The 18,990-nt window shown below is 39.8% G+C and overlaps 1 protein-coding gene across 2 annotated transcripts in view; it reads left to right on the forward strand.

The window, feature by feature from the left end:
• The window catches only part of dync2h1 (dynein cytoplasmic 2 heavy chain 1), a 546,351-nt gene that overhangs the window by 220,379 nt on the left and 306,982 nt on the right, over window positions 1–18,990 (forward strand). For both annotated transcript variants that reach the window (XM_080197215.1, XM_080197216.1), the window contains exons 58-62: window positions 4,205–4,365; window positions 6,811–6,934; window positions 7,185–7,306; window positions 10,195–10,281; window positions 11,019–11,145. In XM_080197215.1, the coding sequence (XP_080053341.1) occupies window positions 4,205–4,365; window positions 6,811–6,934; window positions 7,185–7,306; window positions 10,195–10,281; window positions 11,019–11,145 (621 nt within the window). The remainder of the gene's footprint in view (window positions 1–4,204; window positions 4,366–6,810; window positions 6,935–7,184; window positions 7,307–10,194; window positions 10,282–11,018; window positions 11,146–18,990) is intronic.

Here is an 18,990-nt window from a genome sequence, read left to right on the forward strand (position 1 = left end):
GAGAATAAATTGTGCTTTATTTTACAAGAAACTGAGGTCAATTTTTATCACCATTGCCTTTCTCATTTAGGTTAGCTAGTTCCTTAGCTAAGCCTACTTGTGACACCAATAAATAAACTTCAAATCAGATAGTGATATGAAAAGATGCTCTAAAAAGAGACCACACCGCAGCAACACTAGATGTTAGGAGCAAACAGATGCCTGGTTTTTAATGTTGTGATGGCATAAATAACAGAGAATATGTGAGGATGGTGCAACTTTGTCACTTAAAATATCATTAGGACACACACATATGTGTATTGATGTCTCCTTAAAAATAGGCTGGCACCTTTTGGAAGGGGACCTTGATCCATTTTTCACCCTGACCTATTGAGTTCCACCAAAAAGAAGCGGAGAGCTGATGAAAAATCCTTGCCAATTTGAGCCCAGAAGTTATTGTTTTGAATATATATTGAATAGATTAGGCTTCTGTGACATCAATCAAAGGACAGTCTGGGTCATTTCGACAGCACATAATTAATTCAGTCTCTTTGCTTTTTTTTTTACATTGATTACAGTTTGTGTAAGTATTTTGTGTCTTTTTAAATCAAGTTGCATCTGGGAACTTCTTGTGGAGGAGGAATGACCAATAGAATCAAATAGACATTTGCTATACGGAGTATATCTAAGAGTGGGTAGTTTATGTTTAAAATTGTTACCCATAGTTTCTGTTTACTTTGCCTTTAGCCTTTATTAGGAGATCTGTTTTGAATGGAAGATTATGATCGTCATGATTTTGAAGGACACAAGTGGTATTTTCAAACTAAATGGTTACTAAACTATCCATTATATTTACACATACAGTAAAATAATTAAAGTGCAGGTTGTCATTATCTGTTCTGAAAATGGAGTTCAAACAACTAAAGGGTTCATAATTATATGAATGATACAGGGTATTCTTTCTCCTGGAAGGAAATGCGCTTGACAAATTACACATTTGAAAGACTCCACTCTTTAGTCTAAAGGTGGATCTTCCCGTCATTCAGTTTGCAGATGAGTTGGAGAGAGCAAAAAGGATGCTGAGCAGGAGGCCCAGGGAGTGGGAGAGGGTCAGAAAAACCAATGAACAGGAGAGCCAGTGAACAGGAAGGATTTTGAAGGGCTGTAGAAAGGGAAATTCAACAAGCAGCAGGGAGTTAGAGAGGCCGGTGTGAGGAAGGGGGTTTGCTGGACTGGTGAGCAGGAGGACTGGCTGGTAAGGGATGTTCAGGAGGGCCAGCAAGTGGGAATGAATGAAGGGGGCTTGGGTAGCAGTTGCGCCAAAGAGTTAGTAACTGCTTAAAGAATATACTGAGAATGCAGAATTACGGTGGCTTCTCGGTGCATATGCAGGAATAATGCTAAAATAAAAATCAAGGCAGCATTCAGGTATGCTCTCTAATCGGGGAATATCTGTATAGGGCAACATTTCTCTCAATGTTTTGAATATTGTATCACCATCTTTGATTTTTTGCAGGCTATTTTGGAGTTTTTGAAGGTGAATTTTCCTACTGCCACCTGTATTTTCACCTTTCCGCCTATGATAAGGCATTGAACTTCTTGTGGTGCTGTTTGTAGTTGTGAGGCACCATATTTGCTCCTCAGTTCTTCTACTACTACTGGCTATGCTTGCTTGGTTTTGAGGTTGGCTTTTTTCTCATCTTCTAGGAATAGAATCTCCCTGCAGGCTCTGACAGCTCACAGCATGATGTCCAGGGATGCATCCAAGCACTGTAATGCAGCTTTCTCTCATTGATGCTTTCTCTGTCAAGTACAAAGCTATCTCTTGACAATTTTAGAATGCTTCCATTCTGTCATCATTGGGTATCCTCAAATAGTGAGTCTTCAGTATAGTATAGGTGAGATCCAGGCTGAATATAGGAAGTCCAGAGCAGAAACGAAAAAGAAAAAATAAGAACAAGGGGAGACTCTGAGAAGAGACCGGCAGCTAATAGGAAAGGAAATCTTAAAGTCGCCCATAGGCATGTAAATAGTAAAAATATCAAAATGAAGGGTGGGATCAGAAAGGAGATCCACATGGAGGCAGTGGGCATAGTTGAGGTACCAAATGAGTACTTTGTATCTTTACCAAGGAAGATGATGCTGTCAAAGTCATAGTGAAAGAGGAGGCAACTGAGGTACTGGATAGCTTAAAATCAATAGAGGTTTACTGGAAAGGTTGCTTGTACTTAAAATCGAAAGGTCACTAGGACAGAATGGGATATATTGAAGGATATTGAGGGAAGTAAAGGAAAGATTGTGGAGAGACTGGCCACTGCTCTCCAAACTCTTTAGATGTGGGGCTTGTGGCAGAGGTTGAAAGAATTATAAATATTACACCCTTATCCAGCAAAGTGGATAGGGATAAGCTCAGCAACTGAAGGCCAGTCCATTGAACCTTAGTGCTGGGATTGCTGCTAGAAACAATAACCCTGAATAGAATTAACAGTCATATGGATTCATTGAAGAAAGTTAGCATGGATTTGTTAAAAGCAAATTATGTTCAACGAATTTGATTGAGTTTTTGATGAAGTAACAGAGATTATTGTGGGCAATGCAATTAATTTTATACATGACCCTATCCAAAAAGTGCTTGATGGCCTGTGGCATAATAGGCTTGGCAGCCAAGTTAAAACCTATGGAATAAAAAGGTCAGTGGTAGCATAGATACAAAGTTGGTTGAGCCACAGCTTAAAAAAAAAGTTTATTTAGAGGTGTTGCAAATAGGCTTATATTAACAGTGCAATGGAGTTACTATGAAAATCTCCTAGTCGTCACACTCCGACACCTGTTTGGGTACATTGAGGGAGAATTTAGCGTGACTAATGCATCGAACCAGCACGGCTTTCAGACTATGGGAGGAAGCCAGAGCATCCAGGGGAAACCCATGCAGACACGAGGAGAATATGTGGATTCCATGGAGACAAGCTGGGAATCGAATCCGGGTCTCTGACGCTGCGAGGCAGTGGTGCTAATCACTGTGCCATCATGCCACCAGAGAAGTATAAATTGATACAGGCTATAAAGAATAGTGAACAGCTATTTTTCAGACCAGAGGAAATATACAGTGGATTACTAATTTTCTTGATATACATTAATGACCTCGACTTAAGTGTCCAAGACAAAATTTCAAAATTTGCAGATGACACAAAGATTGCAACCATGTGGATGATGGTGACAGGCTTCAAAGGAACTTAAATGGGCTGTTGCATTGGGCAAATTACTGCAGAGAAAAATAAAGTGATACATTTTGTTAGGCCATGAGGAGAGCCAATATAGACTGAAGAGTACAATTCTAAAGGCATACAGGAATTGAGATACTTGGGGCTATATGTGCATGTATCATTGAATGTGACAGGGCAGATTATGATGAATCTTTATAAAACACTAGTTCAGTTTCAACTGGAGCATTGTGTTCAATATTGGAAACCATTCTTTAAGCAAGATGTGAAACGTTTAGTGAGAGTGCAGCAAAGATTTATGAGAATGGTTTCAGGGATGATTGACTTCAGTTATATGGATAGATGGAGCAGGCTGAGGTTGTTCTCCTCAGAGCAGAGAATGTTGAGAGGAGATTTGATAGAGATGTTGGAAAGCTCTCTGGAATCGAGACAGTGTAGATAAAAGGAAGCTGTTCCTTTAGGCAGAGAGGTTAAAAACCAGAGGATTCAGATTTAAAGTGATTGATAAAAGAAGCAATGGCGACATGAAAGTAAAGCTGTTTCAAGCAGTGAGTTTTTACAATGTGACGTGCACTAATTGGGAGTATGTTAGAGGCAGATTGAATCATGGCATTCAAAAGGAAATTGGTTAACACCTGACTGGGGGGAAAATGCAGGGCTATAGGCAAAAGACAGGGGAATGTGACTAATTCCATTGCTCTTATAGACAGCTTGCATGGGCTTTTCAGAATGAATGGGGTTTTATATTGGAACCAGTCAATGATTCTGTGATGCTTTTTTATACAACAGCCAGGTACGGGAAGCCTGAGAGTGGCATGCTAATTCCCTGCCTGAGTTACAAAAAACCATCAACAAACTCGCTGTTAAGTTCCTGACAGGTTGCAGCCTCTGAAAGGAAAATGTTAAAATTTAACCATACGCCTTAGTATTGCATTACTGTCCTCATGTTCTCACTGGGCTATTGGCAAAAGGCAGTGGCAACGTTTCCATTTTTTCTTTTTCAGCCCCATGTCGATGAAGCCAAACGAGCAGTAGGAAATATAAAGCCAGAATCACTTTCAGAAATTCGGTCACTGCGAATGCCACCTGATGTCATCAGAGATATTTTGGAGGGAGTGTTACGGTTGATGGGCATTTTTGATACTTCATGGGTCAGCATGAAAAGGTGAGAATTTATGAGATTGTTGTTGGGATTCTCTGGGTCTGTTCTCCCAACTGATGGCCTGTAGAATTGGGCAAGAGGGGCAAATTGGAATTCCCCTTGAGCCTTGATCAGTCCAGATTCTTCCCTCCCTCCCCCACAATCCATTTCTGGAACATAGCTGCTTTTTCAATGTTAAAAGGGGAACTCCTCAGCAAAACTCAATTCCTGCTTTTCAGAACAGCTGGGTCTTACAAGAGAAAGCAAGGAAATTTTCCTGATAAATCTGACAGGTCTTTCTTTAAGGGTACTTTATAGCAGTCATTTAACACCTGAAACTTATGACATTAACCAGAGCCAATTCCTACTGTGGGAATTGGGCATATGGGCACAGCACTCGCCTCCCTGCCCTCCTTGGGAGTCCAAGATCAGGGTGTCACTGCTGGCAAGAATGACTACAGAATCCCACCCATAGTTTCATTCTCAAATACATTCCCCTTGCTTAAAAAAAAGGTTATTCTTAATTCTAGCAACTATTTTCTATTGAAAAAGAAATGAAAAGAAACTACTGTTTGTTTGATTTTATGTACACTCCTGATTGTCCTTTCCTCCACTTTTTCTTCCACCTCAGGCCTTTCCTGCCAAAGATGGTCCCCAGAAGGGCAACCAGCTGGCATTGGGGACTCCTTATTGATGATCCTGGTAACCTGAGATGGTGAAACTAAGGGCCAGATTTTACCATTTTCATTCTAAGAATCTGGACACAATTCAGTTGGGACTTGGAAATCTGCTTTCAGGTGCTTCCATTAGCACTTAGCCTGAAAAAAAAATTACAGGTCCCATTCGCGCTGTGGGCAGGGCTTCGTGCTCCTGAAACGATCAGAGCTCTGAACTGCACATGCGCAGCTAGAAAAAAATTGAAAAAGTGTGCCCATATCAGGATGCTCTTGAGCCGCAGAAAGAGGAGAAAGCGGCCTGGGAGCGAAAAGCGGGAGCGATGGCTCCCCATAGACATCACTGTCCCACCACCACCACCACCACAAAGAGAATGATCTGGCTTCACTCCCCACCTCCCCCAAGGAACTTCTGACCAGCATCCTCCTGCCTCCCCACCCCCTCACCAGAGAATGATCTGGCCCACCTCCCTCCCCCCTCCCCCCAACCAGTCAACGATTGCCTTCTCCCCCACCCCCAACCAGACAACGATTCGGCCTCACTCTCCTCCCCACCCCCACAACCAGAGAATGATCTGACGCACCTCCCTCCCCGCTCTCCACCACTGATCTGAGTCAGAGTCATCAGAAGCTCTGAACTCGCCTTTTCAGCAGCTGGAGTGCCCCGATTCAGACTTTAATTCAGCATGTTCATTTCAGCGTGAATTCGGAAGGATGAATACAGTGGTAAAGAGGGAAATGCTGATAAAGATGGGTGGGTAGTTCATTAGTTCAATTTAAATACATGCAAATGCATTTAAATTGCCGTTGCACGTGTTTTGGGTGTGAATTGGATCGTGGCCATTCCCTGTCTCAATAAGGTGGCCATCTGCATGGACGCGAGCGCGGATCGCGTTAATGGGCTCACACCTGACTTTACCACGTTTCGCGCTGGAAAATGGGCACGATGCAATGGTAAAATAGGGCCCCATATGTGACTTCCCCAATTTGGAAGGAATCCACACACCAAAGTTATATCTGACTTTCTAGTAAAATATCACACTAAGTCCACCAAGTCATTATGACCATTATTCACAGGCATCTTCATTTACATATTGTTCTAACTGAAGATGTTTCTCATCTTAAATTTAAGGCATAATAGTAAATAACACAGAATCTGTTTTTTATGTCTTATAATTGAGTAATTTTGCAACAAGTTGATTCTTATGCCATTAAGTATATTTAAAGCTGAAACCAATGTGGAAATATCATGACAATATATTCTCATTTAGGTTTACAGGGAAGTTGGTTTTGTTTATATTTTTATACTTGAGTCCCTGAACCATGAAGAATCATGCAGTCATCCGATTTTCACATTTGACATATTTGTTTACGCACAAACTACAGCTTTAAACATTAGTTGGATTATTGTCCTTATGCTATCTAAAAATACCTTTTCTAAAACAGGACAAGGGACCATTTAGGGTCCCAGTACTTGCAAGGGGTCCTAAGCATGTTTGTCAGTATTTACAGTGTCACCAGGAGTGTCAATATTTGTAAGCGGTACTTCACACAAAGGTTTCAAAATCACCAGTATAAATAAGTAGTCAGTTCAATAGCTGATTGAATGAGCTGCATTTAGCAAATGGCTAAATGTACATTTGTAATAAAAAAGAACACATGATATAAATTGTTTCCTCAGCAAAAAAAATCAAAATATAATTTATAAAGTACATTCCTATATTATCTGATATCTTGTCAATGACTGATTTGAAGCAACATTAATATTTAATGATTTTGATTATTATTATCACAGTTTCTTGGCAAAACGGGGAGTGAGAGAAGAGATTGCAACCTTTGACGCTTGGAATATCAGCAGGGAAATACGTGAGAGTGTAGAAGGACTCTTACAGAAAAACAGTGCTTCATTTGACCCAAAGGTATGTTTGATAGGAAATTGCTTTATGGCAGTTTATTAGCAATAATTATATGAATGGCAGTTCAGAAATAAAAATGCAATCAAAGTTGTTGGCTCATTAAATTTGCTTGGTGACAGAATGAACCATGAGGGCCTGAGGTATTTTTTGGGAGTCTCCTGCAATTGTATTAATCTGAGACTCAAATGATCTTTTATTTGTATTGTGTGTGAAATATGATAAATGCGTTATCAATTTGATAATGAATTTACAGAATGCCAAGCGTGCCAGTGCTGCAGCTGCTCCATTAGCTGCTTGGGTCCGAGCTAATGTGAAATATTCATATGTACTGGAGAAGATTCAACCTCTGGAAAAAGAACAGGCTGCATTAGTTGAGTGAGTAATTCAAGAGCATATCCATATTTTGTTGATCATGTTACTTTATTCTCATCTTTTGAAAGTATTTTCTGGTGTATGCCTGTAGTGTTTTGAATGTATCACTTCAGATCAATATAGTATGTGTATCATCTGCTTACTATTAATTGTATATAGAATATTTGATGTCTGGGATTGAATTACCAAGGAGGAGCTGAGTAGTGTTGGGGGCAGGGGGGAGAGGGAAAGGCCCAAAGGATTTTATAAATAAAAATAAGCTTTAAGATCAATGTCAGATTTCAGAATGTAACTCACTGTCTGACATTTGTTATTAAATAATACATACTGTGAATAACATTTTTAGACACTTGATAGTACAGAACTTGAACATTGCTGAAAAGAGAGCCATGCTGCCGAGGTTTTTCATCCTGCATTCGTAAGGACAAATGCAAGAATTCCAAATTTCAAACAATCACAACAGTTTATGTCACATGAGGAAAATGGATGCTGATTGATTAGCAATTTCACTCTGGCTGAGTCAAATATTCATATGCATCTGTTCTCTGCAAACAAAAACAGTATATTCAAGACTTGCATCTTTTTGAATTACTCAGGAGCGTAGGAAGCCTGTAGTTCCTTGTTGTTTTCTCAATGGCAACAGATCTTGAAAAGTTACACCTTGTTGGATGAGGTGTAACTGGGTTTTTAATATTATGCTAACATCACAATTACCGTTAAGCAACCTCACTAGCCCTGAAAAGCAAATTTTATGCTTGTGGAATTTCACACTTTCTCATTATGACATAAGTAACCACATTTTTAAATTGAAAAAGGTTGTAAATCTTGATTTTAGCTTCTGTCTTAATAAAATCATCTGCTGTATAGGGCATTGGTGAGGCTGCAGCTGGAGTACTGTGTGCAGTTTTGGGCGCCGCACCTGCGCAAGGATATTTTGGCCTTGGAGGGAGTGCAGAGGAGGTTTACTAGGCTGATACCGGAGTTGAGGGGGTTGAGCTATGAGGAGAGGCTGAATAAACTAGGCTTGTACTCGTTAGAGTTTAGAAGAATGAGGGGAGATCTCATTGAGACGTATAAGATGATGAATGGGATGGATAGGATAGAGGTGGAGAGACTCTTCCCGCTCAAAAAAGACAGTAGGACTAGGGGGCACAGCCTCAAGATAAAGGGGGGTGCGGTTTAGAACGGAGTTGAGGAGGAACTTCTTCACTCAAAGGGTGGTGAATCTCTGGAATTCTCTGCCCGTTGAAGTGGTGGAGGCTGCCTCGCTAAATATTTTTAAGACGCGGGTTGATGAGTTTTTGATAAGAGAGGGGATTAAGGGTTATGGGGAGAGGGCGGGAAAGTGGAACTGAGCCACGACAGATCAGCCATGATCTTATTGAATGGCGGGGCAGGCTCGAAGGGCCAGATGGCCTACTCCTGCTCCTATTTCTTATGTTCTTATGTTCTTATGTTTTGTTTTATGATCTGAAATTTTAAGTTTGAAGTAAAGGAATTTCGATGTTTTTAACTTCCTGGTTTGGAGTCTATGTGAATGCCTCAATGTGTTTGTTCTTGCTGACATTACTTCTGCTATATGCCTAGAGATCTCATTGACTTGGCACCAAATCTAAATTGTCATTGTGGAAAAGGAGAGTACCACTGTGATTGCCAGGTCTTTGTAGGAAACTTTCTTTGACATCTGTGAACACTTGCTTCTTCTCTAATGACAAATTCCAAGCCAATTTTCATGAAGCATAATTTCTTCTCATTTTGCTACAGGATTTCAAAATAAATACCAAGAAATAATTTTAGTGTACCACTGGACAATTCCATATGCTGCATACGCAATGCTTTTTTAAACTGTAAATGGTTATGCTGATAATTTTAAAAATGCTAGGCACAACAACTCGCATAATTTCATTAACCTGAGGATTTTTTAACTAATACATTTCTTTTTAAATTTGAATAAAAGAAAGATAGAGTAATGGAGTGACTCCAAATATCATTCTGCACACCCATATAGCTTAGAAACAAAATGGAATCCTCAAAAAAAGAACTCAACAACTCAGCTTTAAATGGCTCGTTTTGGCGCTCTCATGAGATTTAGTGGCCATAACAGGGTATGTGCCCATGGCAAACAAGGCTGTTAGATAGCACCCAATTATTCTAATTACATACTCCTGGCAGGACTATACCTTTATTTAAATTTTATTGAGGTTTTCCTTTAAATTGATATTAGGACATGGATAAAATTGACAAAAGTGGCATTTATTTTTCATCCTTGTTTACTTAATCCTAGTGACTTTGAGAAAGTGATAGAAGGCACTTCTTATGAACCATTGCAGTCCTTCTAATGATGCTTAGGTAGACTATTTCAGAATATTGGCCCTGTGACAATGAGCAAACAATTTCCCTTTCCATGATGGAAACCAGAGGTAATGATAATACTGCAGTGCATCCTGTAGATCATACACACTACAGCTAAGTGCAGAGGTGATGTAATGGGTACATATATTGAATCCTATGTGCAAGGTGTCCTGGATAATGATGAGCTTTGAGTATTGTCGTGGCTTTGTTCCACCATTTTGATTATGATGCATTCTCAGAATACTGTAATGTTACTAATACAAAGCCAGGCCAAGTGGAATGTGCATGTGGAAAGAGCACAGAGAGGGGGTATAATTATATTTAAACTATTCAGGAATTATGCTATGTTTCAATTATACTGTTGTTGTAACTCAGATAGTTCTTTATAATGCTTCATTTTGAAACCTTTCTCTTGTCTCCCTGATGACACGGTGATAGATTAATGTAGTATTCTGTTTAATAATATTTGACATGTGTTTCTTATTCCAAAGTAATTTTCAGCACATATGATTTCAGCTTTTTTTCTTCTTCTTGACCAGAAACTTAAGTAAAACTGAAGAAAGAAAACAGAACCTGGAAGTTAAGCTCTGCAGTGTGGGACGGAAAGTGGCAGAACTGAAAGAAAAGTACAAATTTACTTGAACACATTTTTTAGAATGCGAAATGCAGAATTATAAATCTTAATATTAACTCAAATTATACAGAATGCGGGGAGGAGGCCATATTTGCCATCATGCCTATGCATCGCTTTGTTGGATCAACCCAAAACTAACACCACAACTGCACTCTTCACCCATAAACTTGTATGTTCTCCTACTTCAAATATTTATCTCATGTTATATTAAAAGAAGCAATGATCTCTGCTTCAACCAGTCCCGATAGGAAAACTTTTCACACTCATAGAATCCCTGACAGCGCAGAAAGAGGCCATTTGGCCCATCAGGCCTGCACTGACAACAATCTCACTCAGGCCCGATCCCCACAATCTCATGCACCTACCCTGCTAATCCCTCTGACCCTAAGGGGCAATTTAGCATGGCCAATCCACCTAACCTGCAAATCTTTGGAGTGTGGGAGGAAAACGGAGCATCTGGAAGAAACTCATGCAAACATGCAGAGAAATTTCACACAATCACCCGAATTGAACCAGGGCCTCCTGGCGCCATGAGGCACAGTGCTAAACACCCAAAACAACTTCACTTCAAACAACTTCCATGAAAAGAAACTTCTAATTCATCCCCTGACTCTAATAGCAATCATTTTAAATTGATTTTTTTTGTGGTCGCTTGATTATTTGATGCATTTTTAAATGTTTAAAATTTAGAAATTTAGTCTGAAGCTGTTTCACCATTTGTTTAAATAGATTCCAGATCAGAACGACTGAAGCTACTAAACTGGAAGCAGAAGTAAATAAAGCTCAGGAGACCATCGAGGCTGCTGAGAAACTGATAGGCCAGCTTGATGGGGAACACAGAAGGTGGAATGCGCAAGTAAGTTTCGTCTTTGAAATTAGGGTAAAATCTTTCGGATAATATATTCTGGTAGTCTTCCAATTGCTGTAAATTATGCTTGTAAAGTAATTAGAAATTTCAGCTTAAGATTGAAAGTAAGATTTATTGCAAGCAGCTGGCGCAGATCACTAGTGAAATCACTCCTGAAGTTTAATTTTGTCTTCAGTTTATATGGTTAACATAGTAGACCAAGGGATTTGTTTTTGTTGAATATTACAATTTCAAATAGTGACTTGCTCCAGAATCATTGATTGTTATTAGGATGTTGAAAAAGAAATAAGCTTAGCCCAACCTGTCTGTGTTAGTGTTCCGCGCGGATATTTGCTGTTTCAGACCACTCAGAAAGGAAGATTTGGAAAGGCGATGTCAGAAGCAGCACCAAATCTCAAATTATATTTCTTTGTATATTTTTTCAAATTCATCCTAACTTAAGAATAATTGAATTAAACAAGGCTATGGTTGGGAAAGGGGAAATATTACAAACTTTGACTCGCAAATTAAATTGACCAATTGTGTTGCATTCAAAAATAAGAGGGAGAAAACAATTTTGATAGATCTGGAAATTGATCCGAACTGTTCAGTTGAGATTTTAATTTTTTAAAAAATATTGCCAAAATCCACGCTTGTGTTAGAGGGGGAGCAAATAGCAAACAATTTCCAGCAAACTTGCTCACCACAAGTTAAATATAATCTGTCATTAGAATTTAGAGCAAGACTATCCTTTCAGCTAAAACTTTATAATTTTGAAATTTCATTTATTAGTTGCAAATAGTGGCCTTTTTAAATCTAAGAACTAATGAACATATCTTCAATGCAGTGTACCACTTCTTTTTCTTTCTCATTCACTTGGAACCAGCGTGCCGATGCAGTATGAGATATCCCTGCAATCAGCATTTACATACCAGGATGCCAGTGGCTCTGCAGTTGTATCCCCCAAACATGGTTCATTGTCAAGGAGTTTTATAATAAAATGCATTTTATATATGACTTTAACTTTCTTTAAGTATTTACATGAAACACTGATTGGTGGATATAAATTACATGCATCCATAAATTAGGAATTCACAAGAATAACACCAGTAGACACAAGTTCAACATGAGTCCAACTAATGTAAATTGTGGGGTTGGGGGTGGGGAGCAGGTGGTGATGTTACCTGAGCGAAGATGCATTGGGAAGGGTGTAGAAGAAATTTACCAGGATGTTACCTGGTTTGGAGGATATGGACTATGAAGAAAGGTTGAACAAACTTGGATTGTTTTCATTGGAGCGTCGGAGGATGAGGGGGGATCTGATAGAGGTTTACAAGATTATGACAGGTGTGGATAGAGTGGATAGTCAGAGTCTTTTTCCCAGGGTTGAAGGGTCAGCTACACAGGGGCATAGGTTGAAAGTGAAGGGGAAAGTTTAAAAGAGATGTAAGGTGCAAGTTTTTCACACAAAGCGTGGTGAATGCTTGGAACGTGCTGCTGAAGGTGGTAGAAGCAGATTCTATAACAACGTTCAAGAGGCATCTGGATAGGTATATGAATAGGCAGGAAATAGAGGGACTTTAACCATGTAGAAGCAAGAAGATGTTAGACTAGAGAGGCATCTGTGTTGGCACAGACTTGGTGGGTCGAGGGGCCTGTTCCTGTGAAGTACTGTTCTTTATTCTTTGAAGATCTGAACAGGTTAAATCCCTGTGACTTAACCTCCATGAACCTCCAACCTCTATTTTTCCATTTCTTCAGAAGACCAAAGAAGACCCAAATATTCTCCTTTTTAAATGTATTTAATACATTATTGCATGCTTGTTACTGAATATTTATCCTTTTTTGAAAACTTACAAGAAGACCTATCATTTGTCTGTTATTAAGAACTACACAGGTTGGGGTGGGGGTTGGGGGTGTTAAACTATTTTTCCTTTAAAACACATCTGTCTTTGGTCGGTTGAGAGAGTGACAGTGCTATATACAAGGGTCGATCAGCATTGTAGCATTGGGTTCTAATAAATGAACATCTTAAAATGCTGATGAATGTACTAGCAAACAATTGAGCAAGGTGATAAATTATTAGTCTGCCAGGTTTTTATTTGATTTGCAAGTTTATGCAATTAGGTAATGGGAATAGGTTTGTTAAAACAAAACATATCTGTAATTAAATTAGAATCATAGAATCATACAGTGCAAAAGAGGCCCTTCAGCCCATCGAGTCCACACCAACACAGTAGAAACACTTAAACTCCCACCTAATCCCATCTGCCAGCACTTTGTCCATAGCATTGAATGTTATGCCATATCAAGTGCTCATTCAGATACTTTTAAAGGATGTGAAGTATCACCTCTACTACCCTCCCAGGCAGTGCATTCCAGACTGTCACTGCCCTCTAGGTAAAGTTTTTCCTCACATCCCCCCCTCAACCTCCTCCCTTTCACCTTGAACCTATATACCCTCTTGATTGACCCTTCAACTAAGGGAAACAGCAGCTCTTCATCCACTCTGTCCATTAACTCTTATAATCTTGTACACCTCTATCAGGTCACCCCTCACTCTTCTCTGCTCCAACAAAAACAAACCAAGTCTACGCAACCTGTCTTCATAACTTAAATGTTCCTTCCCAGGCAGCATTCTGATGAATCTCCTCTGCACCCCCTCCAGCGCAATCACATCCTTCTGATAATGTGGTGACCAGAACTGCGCTCCCATGCTGTGGTCTCACCAAAGTTCTGTACTACTCCAACAGGACTTCCCTGGTTTTGTAATCTATGCCTTGGCTGATATAGGCAAGTGTCCCATATACCTTTTTTACCACTTTACTAACATGCCCTTCTGCTTTCAGAGATCTGTGGTCAAACATGTCAAGATCCCTTTGTTCCACAGAATTTCCTAGTGTCTGACCATTCATTGAACCCTTCCTTATCAAATTACTCCTTCTAAAGTGTATCACCTCACACTTCTCAGGGTTAAATTCCATTTGCCGCTTATCTGCCCATTTAACTATTCCATTTATATCTTCTTGTAACCCAAGACTCTCAGCCTCACTATTAACCACCTGACCAATCTTTGTGTCATCCGCAAATTTACTAATCCTACCCTCTTCATAGTCATCAGTGTCATTTATGTAAATAATGAATAACAGGGGGCCCAACACAGATCCCTGTGGTGCACCACTGGACCCTGGCTTCCAGTCACTAAAGCAGCCTTCTGCCATCGCCCTCTATTTCCTACAACTGAGCCAATTTTTAATCCACTTTAGCAAATTACCCTGTATCCTATATGAAATTACCATTTTTACAAGTCTCCCATGTGGGACCTTGTCAAAGGCTTTGCTAAAATCCATATAAACTACATCGACCCACTACCCTCATCTACACACCTAGTCATTTCCTTAAAAAATTCAATCAGATTTGTTAGGCATGACGTCCCTCTGATGAAGCCATGCTAACTATAATAGTTTCCCTACCACTGACATGAGACTCACTGGTCTATAGTTCCTTGGTTTATCTCCACAATTCTTCAGTAGCAGAACCAAATTAGCTGTTCTCCAGTTGTCTGGCACCTCCCCCATGGCCAGAAAGAAATTGAAAATTTGGGCCAGAGCTCCTGCAATCTCCTCTCTTCCACAGCAGCACAGGGCACAATTCACCTGGATTTGGATATTTATCCACTTTTAAGGCTGCCAACACCTTCAGTGTCCTTCCCTATGTCGATTTGCTCAAGAACCTTAGTGGTTCTCCCTGAATCCCATACCATCGACCTCATTATCTTGGGTGAGGACAGAAGTATTTATTCAACACTCTATGAATGTGCTGTGGCTCCATCCCACAGATTGACCCCTTGGTCCCTAATGGGTCCTATTTTTCCCTTGGTTATTCTCTTCCCATTGATATGCTGGTAGAATATCTTGGGATTTTCCCAACTTCTATCGGCCATAACTTTCTCATATCCCTCTTTGCATTCCTGATTGCTTTTTTAAGCTTCACCCTGCACTTTCTATACTTCACTGATGTCTCTACTGATTTGCTCCCTTGCAGTTCTTAAAAGACTTTCTTTTCCTCCTCCTTGTATCCTGAATATTTCTGGTCATCCATGGTTCTCTGGGCTTGTTATTCCTACCTAGCACCCGAGAGTGAACATGCAGGGCTTGTACTCTCCCCATTTCCTTTTTGAATGCCCCCCCCACTGCTCTTCTGTAGATTTTCCCATTAGTACTAGTATATAGTAAAATACTATATACGAGTATATTACAGACTACATTAATATATTAAAGATAGTCTCAATAGAAATTTACTCAAGGGCCTTAGAGTATAGAGAATTTAATGTTTTGGGGTTTTATTTTGAAAGGGGAGTAGGTAAAGGAGAGAGGAAATGTTCACAATACCACTCATTTCACCATTAAAATCGCCACACACACGAAAATACACAGGGAATTTCTGTTGAACCAGCAGAGGGACTATATGGATTTCCCAAGAGGAGTGGAGGGAGGTCTTAATCTTAATAACAGATTGTTATTAATTGCCACCAGAGAACTGCTGTTCCTAACTGGCTTTGGTCCATGACTTGAAATTGCGAATGGGAGTGCATGTTATTTTCCACATTTTATATTTTGGCTGTGAAGAATTTGAGAAATTAAATTGAGGCAGTGGTGGCACAATCCTTCTACAAGTAGTTGCCAAGTTGCTTTGAGCATCTCTATAGCAGGTCATGCTCTGTGATGGGGAGATACAGGTAAACCTCAAGCGTGAGCTGAATGTTAACAGGACTTCTGGCAGATTGGCACACAGCGGGAAAGCACAAAACTGTTTGGTTTACAAATTGAATTGGTTCCCATTTCACTCAAGCAGTATAAACAATTAACAAAATGATTCCTAATTGAAATTCAAACTTCTTCTTTCCCCCCACACAAAAAAGTAAAGTCAGGGCTTGGAGTCTGCCCACAGCCATGGCCGCAGCACCCTTGCGTGCTGGTGTGCTATGGCACACTGGTTGAAAGTTACTGCTCCCCACAAATCTCCTCATCGCACCCTCTTAACATAACCTATTCTTTTCTCATTCATGTACTTACCTAGCTTCCCTTTTAATGCATCAATGCTATTTGCCTCACCTAGTCCACATAGTAGCAAGTTCAACATTCTGACCACTTGTGTTGGATTTATTAGAGGCTATCGTTATTTTATGAATTCTAGGTTAGAATGTTCCACAAATGGAACAATGTGCTTCCTGTCTACATCATTAACTCCCTCTCATAATTTTAAGGATCTCTGTTAGGTCACCTTCAGCCTTTTCTTTTCCAGAGAAAAGAACCCCAATTTGTTAGTGTGATATGGTTTGCTACTGTTAGCAAAGCCAGTAAGTTATAACTATCATATCTGTAAACCTCGTTTGGAACTTCTTCAATGCTTTTATATCCTTTTTGAATATCAAACATTTCTGATTACCCTTGTTGCACGTGCAGGTTGAAATGCTGAAGGTCAATTTTAACCTTCGCTGTCTGGCAAAAGCTGCAGTCGGTCAGTTAAGATCAGCTAGTTACTTAACTAGTTTGCTTCCTAAAGTTGATGGGGGGCTCATAAGTTATTGTGTCAATAGGATCCCATTGCCAGAACAGGGAAACTGTGGCGTTGTGGTGTTTAATCAAGTCTTAAACACCACACCACACAATCTTGCCGCAGCAACCTCTGCAAGACATGCCGGATCATCGACACAGATGCCATCATCTCACATGAGAACACCATCCACCAGGTACACAGCACATTCTCTTGCAACTTGGTCAACGTTGTCTAGCTGATACGCTGTAGGAAAGGATGTCCCGAGGCATGGTACATTGGGGAGACCATGCAGACGCTACGACAACGGATGAATGAACACCACTCAAGAATCACCAGGCAAGACTGTTCCCTTCCTGTTGGTGAACACTTCAGCGGTCACAGGCTTTCGGCCTCTGATCTTTGGGTAAATGTTCTCCAAGGCGGCCTTCATGACATACGATAGCACAGAGTCACTGAGCAGAAACTGAAAACCAAGTTCTGCACACATGAGGATGGCCTCAACTGGGATCTTGGGTTCATGTCACACTATCTGTAACTCCCATGACTTGCCTGGGCTTGCAACATCTCACTTACTGTCCTGTCTGGAGACCTATGCTTAATGTTATCTCCACTCACATCGTCTGCATCTTTAAGACTTGATTAGGTGTAAAGACTCGCATTCTAATCAGTATTCTGTAAACTGTGTGTGCCTTTATATGCTCTGTTTCTGATCAGAACTCCTCACTCACCCGACAAAGCTCCGAAAGCTGGTTGCGTTTACTACCAAATAAACCTGTTGGACTTTAACCTGGTGTTGTGAGACTTCTTACTGCGCTTTCTTACTGGGCAGAAAACTGAAATTGAACATGTCAATTTAAAAAGATCAGAATTTTTGTAAATACAATTGAATTCTACATGATGGATAATTAATTTGTTAAAATTATGTTTGCCCCCTGAGTGTTGTGCCATGATAAAAATTTGACAAGCACATTCTAATTTTATGATTTGATTAAAGTTATGCTCAAATTAGGCTTATCACTTAGGGGAATGAATATAACAGGTATGTTGTAATTTTATAACAAACTGAGTTTACATCCACTCGCAACTGCATTACAGATATTTAATTAAATTAGCTGAACATTAGGTGTTCCCTTCACTTAACCCTGTGCCTTATGGCATATTTTCTGTTTCAAAATTCCTTGGGGAAAATAGCTGGGTAGAATTGATTCTTATTTTGAAAATGCATTTCATGAGGGCTTTCTAAGACCTGATAGAAGAGCTGCTGATGGTTGTTTCCTTTGTGAAAGTGGCCTAGACCTTCTAATGGAATTAATGACAAATGTTCAAAAGTTTGTCGCTGTTGTGTGTCAAGACTCAGAAGTCCTGACCTACACACGGCAAGGTACTTAGCCTGGAATTTCAAACTAACAATGGACAAAAAGCTCAAGTCTGCAAGATTGCTTCTGACACTGATCCTGCTGTTGAGGGCCTGGGCTAGATCCCTTGAACTTTACTCCAGTCTTAATCATAGGTTCAGTATATGGATTGAAAGCAGCTAACAGCAGAAGCTGTATCAGGTCATCACAGGTCATGAAAACCCACATGTATAAAATAAATCTTGGTTACTGATAGTCGAAAGGAGCAAATCAATTTATTTTATTGTGATATTCATTCTTTTTGTGTAATTGCAGTCAAATTTTTAAATGTGTGTTTTAGAATTTACATGTGTGAGTGTGAGAGAGTGCTCATGTGAGAAAGAGTGTGTGTGTGCGTGTACAGAATTTTCCCAAAATTTGTCAGTGTATCAGTTTAAAACTTTCCTAAAATGCTACCTCTGACCAAACATTCTGTTATCTGCCCTAATATCTCTATTTGACTTGGTGTCATACTTTTTATAATGCCTCTGTTAAGTGACTTGAGACATTTTGTTATGTTAAAATTACTATCGACTCAAATTGTTAATGTTATCATCAGTAAATCTTCCATGATCTGGGGTCATCATTGACAAGAAATACTGTACCAACCACATAAATACTGTCGCTTTAAGATCATGTCAAGTAGTTGGATATCCTGCGGAGAGTGACTAGCTTTCTGATTCCACAAAAATGTTCCCCAACCTGGAAGTCAAGGACCTGTAGGGGGCTAGAATACTGCCTCCTTGCCTGTATGAGTGCAGCATCAACAACATTTACAAAATCTTGATAGCATCCAAAATAAAACAACCCATTTGATTGGCACCTTCCCCACCATCTTAAACATTCACTCCTCCACGTTGATCATATGGCTGTAGTGTGTATCATTTACTTTCTACAAGAT

This window comes from Carcharhinus amblyrhynchos, chromosome 10 (genome assembly GCF_965287045.1).
Source record: "Carcharhinus amblyrhynchos chromosome 10, sCarAmb.v2.hapA, whole genome shotgun sequence".
In the NCBI taxonomy this organism is placed as follows: Eukaryota; Metazoa; Chordata; class Chondrichthyes; order Carcharhiniformes; family Carcharhinidae; genus Carcharhinus; species Carcharhinus amblyrhynchos.